The sequence below is a fragment of the Ctenopharyngodon idella genome, chromosome 17, assembly GCF_019924925.1.
Source record: "Ctenopharyngodon idella isolate HZGC_01 chromosome 17, HZGC01, whole genome shotgun sequence".
In the NCBI taxonomy this organism is placed as follows: domain Eukaryota; kingdom Metazoa; phylum Chordata; class Actinopteri; order Cypriniformes; family Xenocyprididae; genus Ctenopharyngodon; species Ctenopharyngodon idella.
Genome location: NC_067236.1, coordinates 24,491,058 through 24,505,268, shown reverse-complemented (window position 1 = coordinate 24,505,268; position 14,211 = coordinate 24,491,058). Strand labels below are relative to the sequence as shown.

General features: G+C 35.8%; 1 protein-coding gene and 1 long non-coding RNA gene across 4 annotated transcripts in view; one reads left to right on the top strand and one right to left on the bottom strand.

The window, feature by feature from the left end:
* Positions 1-14,067, bottom strand: part of ryr2b (ryanodine receptor 2b (cardiac)) — a 140,397-nt gene extending 126,330 nt beyond the window's left edge. For all 3 annotated transcript variants that reach the window (XM_051867334.1, XM_051867335.1, XM_051867336.1), the window contains exons 1-21: positions 13,786-14,067; positions 11,832-11,948; positions 11,603-11,707; positions 10,795-10,869; positions 10,614-10,692; positions 8,375-8,487; positions 8,160-8,277; positions 7,804-7,900; positions 7,615-7,689; positions 7,363-7,519; positions 7,016-7,186; positions 6,211-6,332; positions 5,890-6,073; positions 5,651-5,786; positions 5,481-5,576; positions 5,227-5,345; positions 4,167-4,300; positions 3,797-4,038; positions 1,729-1,921; positions 764-983; positions 522-626 (exon numbers count right to left, since the gene is read on the bottom strand). In XM_051867334.1, the coding sequence (XP_051723294.1) occupies positions 522-626; positions 764-983; positions 1,729-1,921; positions 3,797-4,038; positions 4,167-4,300; positions 5,227-5,345; positions 5,481-5,576; positions 5,651-5,786; positions 5,890-6,073; positions 6,211-6,332; positions 7,016-7,186; positions 7,363-7,519; positions 7,615-7,689; positions 7,804-7,900; positions 8,160-8,277; positions 8,375-8,487; positions 10,614-10,692; positions 10,795-10,869; positions 11,603-11,707; positions 11,832-11,948; positions 13,786-13,830 (2,703 nt within the window). In that variant the 5' untranslated portion in view covers positions 13,831-14,067. The remainder of the gene's footprint in view (positions 1-521; positions 627-763; positions 984-1,728; positions 1,922-3,796; positions 4,039-4,166; positions 4,301-5,226; positions 5,346-5,480; positions 5,577-5,650; positions 5,787-5,889; positions 6,074-6,210; positions 6,333-7,015; positions 7,187-7,362; positions 7,520-7,614; positions 7,690-7,803; positions 7,901-8,159; positions 8,278-8,374; positions 8,488-10,613; positions 10,693-10,794; positions 10,870-11,602; positions 11,708-11,831; positions 11,949-13,785) is intronic.
* LOC127498228 (uncharacterized) lies at positions 8,845-11,094 on the top strand. Its single transcript, XR_007925834.1, has 2 exons — positions 8,845-9,411; positions 10,630-11,094. It is a non-coding gene; the product is annotated as an uncharacterized LOC127498228 (long non-coding RNA).
* Positions 14,068-14,211: the final 144 nt, after the last annotated feature.

The window sequence follows — 14,211 nt, the reverse complement described above, 5'->3', positions numbered from 1 at the left end:
TATTATAATTAATCATAAAGCTTTATGATTTATTATATTCATATATTTCACCCATAAATTAATTAAATACCTGTACAGATTCGCTACAATATATATATATATATATATATATATAATTTGCCAGTTAGAGCGGGAATCAAGGCTTCATCATGCTACAATTAGATGACATTTTGGGATTAAGATGCGTTCTTTTGTTTTCAACTGCAATAACTACTGTGCTCAACCACAGAATCAGACACTGCGGCTTTTTATATAACACAAACACATTTCCAATTATGAATTATGATACAGCTTGGGTCGGATTGCTTTCTCACCACAACCAAACTGATCCAAAGTACATTTTCAGTTGTGTCGAGACCACCTCATTCAGTTGATTTTGGACCTATTGTTTTGGTGTGGATACGAGCATGATTGCCATGTTTATATATGCCTAAACTAACTGAACTAAGGGAGAAAACACATCAGTTTTTGAAACAAATGCTCCAAGTGAGCCAGGTGTGAAAATGCCCTTACATACTTACAGGTCCATAGTTCCAGCCCTGCTCTATTTTGTCAATAAGCCAGAGTTCATGGAGATTTTCTGATAATCTTTCTCTGATCTGCTCCAGCTGTGGAGGATTTTCAACCTGACAAGATACAGAGTTGAGCGCAGTGGTGTCAGACACTCATACAAGTTGATGCAAGACAGATGGTGGCTTAAAATAACTGTGCTGTACTGATGCTAAATTTTAAGTAATCAGCATGTACTTAAAATTGAAAGTACCTGGCTGGAATCCACTGGAATGGGGGTAAAGGTCACTGGGCTAATAGGTGCCACAGGGCCTAGGAGGTCACGTTGGCCTTCAGTGTGATTCCGTGTGAGTTCCTGACACAGCTCCAGCTTGCAGCAGGTTTTGGGGAGGAGAGCTTCAGTGCACGGAGAGAAACCAGCAGGAGGAAGAAACCTAAACTCCCCCTGTCGACCTCCAAACAGCACACGCACCCTGATGGGAAAATAAATTCAGACATTATTTAAAGGGTTAGTTCACCCAAAAATGAAAATTCTGTCATTAATTACTCACCCTCATGTCGTTCCACACCCGTAAGACCTTCGAATCTTTTGTTTCGAATCAGTGGTTTGGACCGCATATCAAACCGCATATCAAATTGACTACTATTGAAATTTCGAAACGCTTATGACGTAATGAAGCCTTGTTTACTAAAATCACATGATTTTGGCACTTCGAACCACTGATTCGAAACAAAAGATTCGTAAAGCTTCGAAGCTTCATGAAGCAGTGTTTTGAAATCGCCCATCACTAGATAATGTTGTATAATGTTGTTATTTTGTTTTTTTGGCACACAAAAAGTATTCTCGTTGCTTAATAACATTAAGGTTGAACCACTGTACTCACATGAACTGTTTTAAATATAACTTTAGTACCTTTCTGGGCGTTTGAAAGTGTCAATTAACTTGCGTCAATGCAGGCCTCACTGAGCCATCAGATTTTATCAAAAATATCTTAATTTGTGTTCCGAAGATGAACGAAAGTCTTACGGGTGTGGAACAACAATTTTCATTTTTGGGTGAACTAACCCTTTGAGCTATCGAGGGTCCTATGAGTCAACATTTAAATGGTGAGTTTGATATAAAATAAATTGAGGTAGAACTCATTTTTCATTGTTTGGTGAATTGTGAACAAGCAAAGTAACACAAGAAAAAATAAAAACCATTCAAAGGCAACTCACTGCACTCCAGCTGAGAAGCTGACCACTGGGAACAGCAGCCCATCCACACTGAAGTTCTCCAGCATGCCTTGAACTGGCTGTCCATTGACCCGAAAGGAGATGCAAGTTGCACAAAGGTCAAGACAGCAACTAATGACATCATCCTCCCTTAGCAAGTGCTGATTGGGTGAGGTGACCTTCCGACCTACACCTCCTAGGAAAGAATACACAAATAGTGTTTAGATTTCACTAGGCTACATTTATTTGATAAAAATACAGTAGAAAAATTTCATATATATGTAGCCCAGCTAAGGTTATTTATTATCTCCTAAATGCATATTTCTGAATATGTAAATGTTTCTGATATTCATGGGTCAAACTGGTATAAATGCCATGGGCTCATATAATGGTATATCATTTCACTTGTACAAGTGTTACATAGATTATGGTAAATGTTTATGTGAGATGTACTGGCTAAAAACGTGGGTTTGACAAGCATGCATGTTCTTTTATTTGTGATTGGTCTTTATTTTATTTAGTCCCGCCCTTGTTCAGGCACTGAGAGTTCTGATTGGAAGCAGGAGTAGTACGAGGGAAAAAAGAGATGATGGAGGCAGATCAGAAAGTGATGTCGCATTTTTTTCCTTCTGATTCAGAAAGAAATAGTAAAGTAACCGCTGATTAAGTGGTCAAAGATTATATTCAGCCAATGTAGGAAGTGTTAAAGAACGTTTCTTTAATTTGTTTCATTTGTTCTACTCTGACTAAGAGTTTAAACGGACTTATATTGATTATTGCGGCTGTGCGCGCTGTAATCTCCCTTTCTTTTACGGAGAGTAAGAGACTATAATGTGATGATTGACCAGAGTTTATTAATCGTTCCTAAGAAGACGTCAATAGGATGGAGGAACCAGATAGCATTCTAAATCCCCACGCGGTTTAGAATTCCTCTGGCATCGCGGGATTCATTGTCATTCAGCGGACAGCTGGTGAGACTGCAGACACATACGAAGTTCATAACGCGATCGGTAGACAGCGCGAGTGTCAACACACGGAGACACAGGTACATTCGTTTGTTTATTTAGCTCTCTGGAGCGAAGAGGCCATTTGTTGGTTTTGACGGCCACACCGTTCTCAAGCGACGACACAGGCCTGCAACAGGTTGGGGGTTTTGAAATTGTGAGAGTGTGTGTGGGCCCACATTACATATTTGGTTTATTCACGTGATTTATACTAAGTGTATATTGCATTTGATTTTTGTTGTTATATTACTATACCTCAAAAGAGAATTGCATTATTGTTTTCTTACTGGTAAAATTTGAATATTGATATTTGAGTATCAGGTTTTGGACTTTCTGAGCTGAGAAGTTCGGAAAGTGATTTTATGTGAAAGAAAATACATAACAGACGTTTGAATTTTCCTTGAATCATTTCACTCTTGATTTACAGTATTTCAGTATTATTTTCTGTTAAATAAAATTACTTAGTAATTGATAAGAACTTACCTTTTTGTGATTTACATTAACAGTTCTTCAGACAGACTATCACATAACATTTTAATTTATGTAAAGTAATCAGAAGGGAAAAGGGAAAGGAGTAGATTAAGTCGGGAGACACATCATTAGAACCCGGTGCTCCACCCTTTACAAGAAGAGGGTAGGGGGCGCTACATATATATATATATATATATATATATATATATATATATATATATATATATATATATATATATATATAGTGAAATTTATTGCAGTTTAAAATAACTATTTTCTATTTTAATCTATTTTAAAATGTCATTTATTCCTGTAATGGCAAAGCTGAATTTTCAGTGTCATGATCCTTCAGAAATCATTCTGATATGCTGATTTGATGTTCAAGAAATATTTCTTTTTACTATCAATGTTGAAAACATTGTACATTGGACACTTTTTTTTTTCAGGATTCCTTGATGAAGTTCAAAAGAACAGCAAACATTTAACAATGTAAAAATCTTTACTGTCACTTTTTGGCAATTTTATGCATCCTTGCTGAATATCATACTGACCCCAAACATTTGATTGGTAGTGTATATGCTTAGTTTCCATCTTACCTGTCCAGAGCTGGAGTCCATCAAAGCCATAAGAGCAGAGGTCGTCTCCAACACCATTTGACCCCCATCCGTGACCGCCTGTGGGGGATGGATGGTACCCTTCAGTGCTGGCCCAACCCACTCGCAGGTGAGTAGGCTCCGCTGTCACAAAAGGCTCCACCTTCTCAACTACAACCTCATAATACCACTTCCTGTACTGGGCGCAGTCATCTCTTGCACACAAGAAGATGTTTGGACGTACACTAAAGAGAGAAAAATGTACTATGAGATTTTATTTTTAACATTTATATTCATTGTTTGGTCATACAGACTAAAATAATATTTTTAGATGTGCTAAAAACAGTTATAAACATTTGAATTTACTGATCACCTGAAAACTTGGTTAACCAGTCTTGACTGTAGAAGCAGGTCTCTTTCTGGCAGCAGTGTGTCACAAATCAAATGCTGATTAGAGCGGACGGCCATGCCATGACACACACAGAGTGAACACAACACATCCAAAATCTGCGGATGCAATAAACACATGCACAAACATGGTAAAAATAGTAAAATCCATTATTAAAGCAATAAGCACAATCATTATAGAACACAAAAAGTAAGTAACATTTTTATATAAATTAATAAATTAACATTAAATTGATCAAAAGATTTCGGTAACACTTTAGTATAGGGAACACATATTCACTATTAACTACGACTTTTCCCTCCATAAACTCCTAATTTACTGCTTATTAATAGTTAGTAAGGTAGTTGTTAAGTTTAGGTATTGGGTAGGATTAAGAATGTAGAATAAGGTCATGCAGAATAAGGCAATAATATGTGCTTACTAAGTACTAATAAACAGCTAATATTCTAGTAATATGCATGCTAATAAGCAACTAGTTAAAAGACCCTAAAGTAAAGTGTTACCAAGATTTCAATTTCAAATAAATGCTATTCTTTCAAACTTACTAATTTTTTCAAAAAATCCTGAAAAAAAATATCATGGGGTCCATAAAAAATATTAAGCAGCAGAACTGTTTTAATGGCTGATGGAAAAAAAGCTTTGCCATCACAGGAATAAATTGCATTTTAAAATATGTTTATATTTTAAACATATAATATCTATATTATATATAGAAAATGAAATTTTGATCAAACAAATGTAGTCTTGGCAAGCATAAGAGACTTTCAAATTGGTAACACTTTATTTTAAGGTGACGAAGTTACACGTTAATACATGTATATTTACTATAGTAATAACAATAAATTATGCATAATTACAAGTATCTAACCCTAAACCTAACCGTAACCATAACTCTATAGTAAGAACATGTGGTTAATTAATATTACTCAGTACTTATTTGAGTAAGTACAATGTAACATCACCTTAAAATAAAGTGTAACCAAATCTTACAGACCCCAAACTTTCGAATGGTACTGTACATTACCTTATGATTCCTTCCATGTTTGTCCAGAAGTGAGATGATAGATTTTATGTGGCTTTCCTTAATAACATTCAAAGCTTCAGGACTTTCTACTAAAACACAATGTAACACTTCCAATATTCCTAAAAAGAAAAAAAAATACAGGGGAAACAAGTAACAAATGAGGGGAGACTCTTTTTGACATCATGTTTAGACTCTAAAATCAACTTAGACATTCTAGTTATAACACAAACTAAATAATTCTGCAAGACATCTACCAGAGGAGGCCTCCAGCCTCTCCAGTCTGCTGACCAGCCAATCCAAGGATCCAGAAAACTGGGCACAGTTATTCCGATTACCCCTGATAAGGGCAGCTGTAAGGAAAATGGAAATTTTGTAAATCAAAGCTAAACCTCTATTATAAATCTTGAAACAAGTCATCCTATACCTAGCAGCTCATAAAAAGAATTCAAAATCTTTTCCCATGACTCTCTTGCCTCTTTCCCAGCAGCCTCTGTAAAATGAGTCACGCTGTTGTACACATGTAGGTGGTCAATGCAGTCCAGCAACAGAGTGATTATACCCTGAGAAAGGCACAATGAAGCAGAACAAAAAAAGTAAACAATTCAGATATTACTGCAGTGTGTGGCTACATATATGAGCTGTCTCATTTGTTGCAGGTATTACCTCATCTTGGAAGAGATTTTGTCTGTTCTTCAGTGCTCTAATATCTCCCTGTCTAACCTTATGGTCTTGCCCCATTTCAGGCCATTGAAAATAACCAAGCAAATTCTGCAGTGTCAGATGGACCATCTCAATTGGAAGAACCAAATCAGTAATGTTTTCCTTCTGACTGACATCATCTAGTCCCCTTCAGAAATTGAAAAAAACATCATTATGAAACATAAATTGTGCTTCTCTGAACACACTTTGGGCCTTTTAAAAGGATTTTAGGAGTTGATAAGCACACATTATTCTGTCTGATATCACTATTATTTTCCATTTTACCTAATGAATTGTGAGAAGAGAAGGGCAGAGCTACGAATTAAACAAGCAGCTTGTGATTCCTCCCGTTGAGAGCGAGAAAGGGTGATTCCATCATCCATGTGACCTTCTGCTTGCAAAACAGCCTGCGAGAGAGAACCACTTCACTTCATGCATTTTAACCATAATTCAAATATTAGACAGAACAATTAAAAAAGAAAGGTGTTTTTGGCTTTGTTTACTTGCAGATCCTGAGCACACTTGAAACTGTCTAATGTACACTACCGTTCAAATGTCTGGGGTCAGTATGATTTTTTTTTTTTTGAAAGAAATTTATTCTGTATGACAGTAAAGACATTTATAATGTTACAAAAGATTTCTAATTCAAATAAATGCTATTTTTAACTTTCTGAAAAAAATCATGGTTTCCACAAAAATATTAAGCAGCACAACTGTTTTTAACACTGATAATAATAATAATTGATTGTTGGGCAGCAAATCAGCATTTTAGAATAATCTCTGAAGAATCACGTGACACTGAAGACTGAAGTAATGATGCTAAAAATTCAGCTTTGCCATCACAGGAATAAATTACATTTTAAAACATATACAAATAATAGATACAATGTGAAAATTTTTCACAATATTACTGTTTTTACTGTATTTTTGACCAAGTAAATGAGGTCTGGGTGAGCATAAAAGGTTTCTTTCATAAATATAAAAAAAAAATCTTACCGACCCCAAACTTTTGAACTGTATTGTAAGTGTTCTTATCTAGCATGATTTTGGACCTTATTTGATTTTTTTTTTTTTTTTTACATAAGTTTACCTGTCTCTGTGGCACACTTTCCTTCTGTCTCTTGAAGTCAGTGGTCTGATATGTGAGCCAAAGCCCTGTGTCAATGTGCTGAATGAAGCAGAGAGAGTCTCCATATTTGATCTCAGGTGTGCCCATGCCATCTCTCCTCTTAACAAAACGTGAGCTCTCCTGGCTCTCTTCCTATAAAAATACAGTGGAAAAAAAGGTTTGCATTAATCATCAAAATTTAATATCACACCACAACAAAAAAGTTATTATACAGCAAAAAATCTGAATATACTATGTAACCACAACTATTTATTGGTTATAATATAGTTTATCTGGCTATGTTGAGTTTAGAGCTGATATTATCCAACCTTTGATGCACGGAAGGAGAATGCTGTACTTTTAACATCGGCTCTTTCTCTTTCCACGAGCTGTAGTCCCTGATCATGAGTCAGTCCCAGGTATGACCCGGTGGTAAGGTGCCGAAGACGGAACGGCTGACCCCAGTGAATATGACTACTGCTCCACCTGCAAACAATCCTTTACTAATACAGTCTGACAAACACAGAGGGAATCTACTTCTAACTCACTGTCATTAGCTAACTAGCTGAAGGAACACGTACACAACATGTAACATTTCGAGCCTCCATAAAGATCGAGCCTGAAGAGATACCAAGCCTCCCTCGAAATGTACAGATCTGGAGGAAGAAAAGAAAAATGCTCATGAAGGAAAAAGATATAATAATCTTTAAAAGATATAATAATAAAAATGTCAATAATCTGTCTCCAATCAGTAAGGTGACCTCTCTGACCTGCGCTCCTCCCGTCTGTGTTCAGCTGCAGGAATGGTCAAACATTCATCTGTGTGTCCACGTAGCAGACGTACAGTGTCCCCTCCTCTCACATGACCTACAGTTGAAAATAAAAATCATAAAAAATGCCAAATTTTATACAAACCTGTAGCAAAAATGTAACTTGTGCACTGAGATCTCTCTCCTCCCCCATCATAAGTGTATATGCCCATTAATGTTGATTGGCTACAAGTGTGTTTTGGTGCTCCGTCAGATCCACTTTTCAACAGCGTTTTTCAGAAATCGCATAATGCTCCTTTACGAGCTTCAGACACTAAACAAATGTTTAAACTGATAGTGTATAATTGGTCATCTACTCTGTGTCTCCACAGTCCCAGAAGAAACAGGGGCCACACTCCACAATGTTTGCTGAAAAGCAGCATCCACGCGGCCAATGCCGTTGTCATTACTTTCACCGTTAATCCATGACACATGCTAGAAAGAGAAAGACAGGTTGTCACACTGCATGAAAATATTGATATACAGACAGACAAATAGATGAACAGATGGACGAACGAATGGATTCACTCACTAGGTATCTCTCAGAGGAAACACTAACTAAGATGAGATCATCACCCACTCTGACTTTCTCACCCTCTGACCTTTGTTTGGAGGCAGGGTGAACTGTCCACCAACACACCTCACCTGAATCCAAACAAAAACAACATTGTATAACATCAATATTATGGCAGCCCAACCCTGATAGCACACATACATCACGGATACGTCTATTTGATGTCTGCATTTACATCTGCAAGATGTATTTTGTTTATCTGCAATATATCTCTAAAGCCAAGTGCACACTGTATGATTTATAATAATCATTTATGACTGTTGCTTGTCAGACTGTACAAACATCATCCCCGCTGTAAGCCACATGTGGGATCTCATTTGTCATTAATTTCAGACTGTCAAGATGCGTTAAAAACGAACACATGCAAGAAGTCCAGAGTTTTACATCATCAATCCATGACACATTCAGTGACGTGAGCTGCATTTACATGCGGGATAGAAATAGTGGCTAGCAAACAAAAACAATCTCTAGCATTAATTTTGATCATCTTGAAAAGAAAACTCACACTGCAGGACTGTGCATCAAAACTTGACACTGTGTAAGACTCCAGCTTTTAATGATTCTCCCAGCCTCTAGATGGTGCTGATTTGTAAAGACTCTCCCAACCACTAGTTGCCATTGACACTTATGCCATGTAATGACTCTCACAGCTACTTGGTGGCACCAGCTTCTATAGAATTCATTGTGTTGCTACTCATTAGGATTTGATTTCTCCCACCTGTAGTTCATTAGCTTGTTTGTGTTGGCCTATTTAAGCAAGCCTCTTTCTTTCAGTTGGGTTTAGTCTTGAGCCTAGTATGCATGTGTTATCCTCCCCAAAAAAGCTAAGGGTGTATTCACACCCGTCTTGTTTGGTTCGACTGAATCGAACTCAAGTTCATTTCCCCCCTTGGTGTGGATCTTTTTGGACAGCAATCACACTGGGGTGCGGACCAAACAACCATACCGAGACCCAGCTGAGGAGGTGGTCTCGGTCCTGTTCCAAACGAACTCTGGTATGGTTACATTTCTGTACAATTAATGGATGACCTTAGCAAACGTGTTGTTTTGTTTACAAATTTTGGTTCACTTACAAAAAGGGCAGTGTGAAAGCAAACCACACCAAACAAACACTTTAGAATACTGATCCTTCATTAATGTATAACTACACAGGAACAAATGAGTAATGCATTATCAACACTCTAGTAACTACTATTAACTAACAAGAAACTCTGATTAATGAATTATTAAGTAATAGCGCTTAGTTGAATGTGGTAGGTCACTATTAGCTAATCAGTAACTACTATTTTACTAAGAACTACTATATACAGGTTCATAATTAATGTGAATAATGCATAATGTATAATTAATTCTAAAGTGAAGATCATGGTTACCCACTAGTAATGACTGAGGTATTACCAAATCCTTCAGAAGAAATTACTAATTATTTGGATCAGTATTCTAAATTGAAGATCATGGTAACCCACTAGTAATTACTTAAGTGTTACCAAATATATCAGAAGGAATTACTATCCAAAACTGTAGAAAAATGTACAAAAACCTCAAAAGTTTACTAGAGAGTTATCATGTTTTTCACTTTAGAATACTGATTTAAATAATTAGTAATTCCTTCTGAAGGATTTGGTAATACTTCAGTCATTACGAGTGGGTTACCATGACCTTTACTTTAGAATTAATTATACATTATGCATCATTCATGTTAATTATGAACCTGTATATAGTAGTTCTTAGTAGTTCTCTGGGAGGTATGAAAAAACAGTAGTTACTGATTAGCTAATAGTGAACTACCACCTTCAACTGAGCACTATTACTTACTGATCACAACAATCATCAATAATCAGCTGTCAGCAAACATGTCAAACTAGCGATCAAAAACTTGAGATTTTGGCCTAGGATCCGAGGAATCTTTTAGGATTCTCAGACGACCAAATCATGGCCAAAATCGTACAGTGTGAACCCGGCATAAGACGTTTCCTGTCAGATTTTAAATAGACATTTAGAAAATGTCTCAAGAAAGGTGTTTGATTCAGAGTTTGATTTCTAAGACATTTATCAGATGTTTGTACACAACAGATGTTTTCCAGATTAAGTGCTCTTTAGCAAATCTTAGAGATGTATGTACCTATGCTATCTGGGTAGTCTTTATCAATACATTCCCACACATTTCACAGTATACAGAAAGTGAATATGAACTTACCCTTTGTTTCCTCCAGCAAACCAACATCAAAAGCCAGTTTGTCAGAGGAGAGGCCTGACGTGGACAGACAGCAAAGATACTAAAACAAGACAGAAGGGACATCATATTCAAAATGTAAACTTCATAGTACCAGTATGGAAGCCACTAATTAATAACCACGGAAGATAAAGACTGGTCTTACCATGTCACTGAAGGCATGTCGAAACAACACTGCCTGGCCATAGAGCAGAGTACGACGCCCAGTTGCCTCATGTGACTGAAACAAAACACTCTGTGAGATTTTACAGTTTACAGTCTATTGTTTGGCGCAACTTTAACATTTGTTTACAAGTTACAGCATGAGTAAGAAATGTCAACTGTATATTGATCTGAGGTATTTTATCGTTCAAACATTTGGGTTAGTTTTTTTAATCTTTATGAAAGAAGTCTCTTATGCTCTTATGTCTCAAATACAATAAAACGGTTATATTGTGAAATTTTACTACAATTTAACAACTGTTTACTATTTTAATATATTTTAAAGTGTAATTTATTCCAGTGATTTTTCAGCATCATCACTCCAGTCTTCAGTGTCACATGATACTTCAGAAATCATTAAATATGCTAATGTGGTGCTCAAGAAACATTTCTTATTATCTACTGTATGCTGAAAACAGTTTCACTGTTTTTATATGTTGACATTGTCATCCTGGAATGTGGCCATGATGTGTCTTCCTACATGCTTGTTTAAAGATGGAGTGTGTAGCTTTTCATTTCTTAAGGGTTAAAAGAACCGTTGCCAAACATAAAACATGCTAGAAACATAATAATCACTGTAATAGTGATCCATTCATAGATTCTTAAGTATTTGCCTATTAAAATCCAAACAGCGACTTTTTTTTTTGGCCGGGCAGTGTATTTGACTGAACATTCATCCACTGAACTGATAACAGTGTTTATAGTTTGCTGAATTCTGAATGGTCTGAAGCCCCTTTCACAACATTACCCACCCCTGCACACTGATCTTCATGGTTGGCCAGCATCTCCTGCAGCGCTCGGACAGACAGACACTGGTCAAGAACTAACACGCACACAGAAAGGTCTGCTGGAACATTCTGTTAACAAGAGAAAAGATGATACGAAACTGCAGGGAGATGTTTTCGAGTATGATCATGCATTGACTGTTCTTACACATAGAAGTGACTTAGTTTAAATATATTAACTAAATGAGCATCTCACCTTTGAGTTGGAGGTGGACTCAAGGTAACACAACTGGTCGCCGAAAGCTTCTGCAGCTAAACAAAGTTTTTTCTGATGAGGGCCTGATGAGCAACACCTCAACACCAGCTCATCTCTCTGAAAAACACATTCACACTACTGACCACACTAAATTAAACTCAAAACATAGGTTTTTGATGGAATAATGCTTAAAATGGCATATTATGACACATTCAAATGTTTGCAGGAACAAATGAAGTCGCAACGACTCAAATGATGTTTGCAGCTCTACCACTGTCTTTTATTTTACATTTGTAATGTAAATTACACTTGGATAAATGCGGCATAAACTGTGAAATAGAAATGAGAAGAAAAAAAAAATGAAGGCAACATTGAGACATTGACATTTGAGATACATTGAGATTTGATTAATTGTCCTTAAAGTTGTGCTATTAATTGTTGATTAATAGCACAACTTTGCTCATTTTTGCTCATTCACAATAAATCTTTGTCAAGACAACTATAGATTTCTAGAAAATATCCTTTAACTTTGTAATTATTCAATTTTAACTTCTGAAAAGGTGAATATGTTGCAAAGTAAAGGAATAATATCCAAAAGTTTTGTATAAATGCACATACGCCCCAACACTAAATACACAAACCTCAATAATGGTGACGATCAACAAACATTAAGTAAAAATAACAATCAGCAATGTTCAATGTGATATTGTTTGATACATTTTGGGTTACACTTTATATTATGATGTTGTTACAGTGTAATTACACAAATAATTACTGAGTATTACACAAATAAGTACTGAATAATATCAATTAACTACATGTACTCAGTTGGGTTAAAGTTAGGGTTAGGACTTGGTTAGGGTTAGTTACTTGTAAATTATGCATAATATACTATCATTATCATAGTAAGTACATGTAATGTGTGTGACTTTGTCACTTTAAAATAAAGTGTTACTAAATATTGTTGGTCTACCGTGTTTTTATGCAAGTAATTAACATTTTTTAGAAAGACCCATTTTCCTGGTTAAATAAAGATTATAAATCGATTCTAAACAAATAAAAAGCCCCATATGCTAGATCAAATGTCATTGCTCATCTTACAGTGTGTAGAACAGCAGTGTTTTATGTGGCACTAGTGCAGTGCAGCCTTATAAGGACTGAATAATGCCGTATCATTCAGTGAATGGAGAATTCCAACACCTCTAGCTTGTCATTTGCATTCCAGTGACCAGAAATGGGCCACATAGAAACACAAACACACACATTTGGACATTCATATCACTTTAAAAGCTCTAATTAACACATTATAAAAAATATTTTTCTGCACATTACTGTTACAAATGCATGCACTAAATACAGTGAATCAGTGGAAGCATGTACTGTATCTGTGTAAGAAAGAGAGAGAATGTTTATCTCTGTTTCAGAGATATGGAGCTGAGAGTGGATAGCTCACACATCCAACAGACTCTCCAGTTCCTCTGTTAATGATAACACAAAGTAAAAATAGACACCAGTGATATGGGTCAAACTCTCTCAAATGTGAATTCAAACACTGTAAATCACATCATTGTATTTCATAACTGTATATAACAACAGACACAACAATTAATGATAAATACACCAAGTTATGAGTGATTGCTCAAGTGTAAACTTATCATCAGTATGACATTGTATGAAATAACATTGATAATGGCTGTGGAGCAAGTCTGTGTATCCATATGGCCAAAGAATGTCTAAGATATATTCTTTTGTAAACCATCTGCTAACATCTAATATTTATGTCCAGTAAGCTAATTGAGTTCCCGTTACATCAATCTAATAACAAATCCAATTGCAATTTAGTAATTAGCCCTTTTTCTGTCAGAAGTTACATGTAGTTCAGCATAAAGAAATAGTCAACACAATATTAATCTCATTCATAAATATGCATTATAATACAGTCCATTTTACTTACAGTTCGCAGAAACTGGATTTCATCTTCCACTTCTACAATATCCATGTTCAGTGACTATGTAGCCGGACTATAGATCTAGTCGGGGATCTGTGTAAGAACCAGAAGACTGAAGAACTCCACTCACCCAGCCAGCTGCAGGTGCTGAACTCATCCCAGGACAGGGAGACCATAATACCACCCATCATGAGATAATGCTGCTGAGATCTGATAAAGTTAAAGTGGGAAAGAAAGGGCTTCTCCATATTTGGTAAGTTACAATGGAGAAAGCCAGCAAGCAAGACATAAATAAAAGAAGAAAGAAAGCAAAAGCATATTTAAAAAAAAACAAACAAAAAAAACATGTATTTAATGTGATTTATCAATTAATATAAAATTTTTATAAATATAAATATTTTATATAAATATTTGTCAAAATATATAATTAAA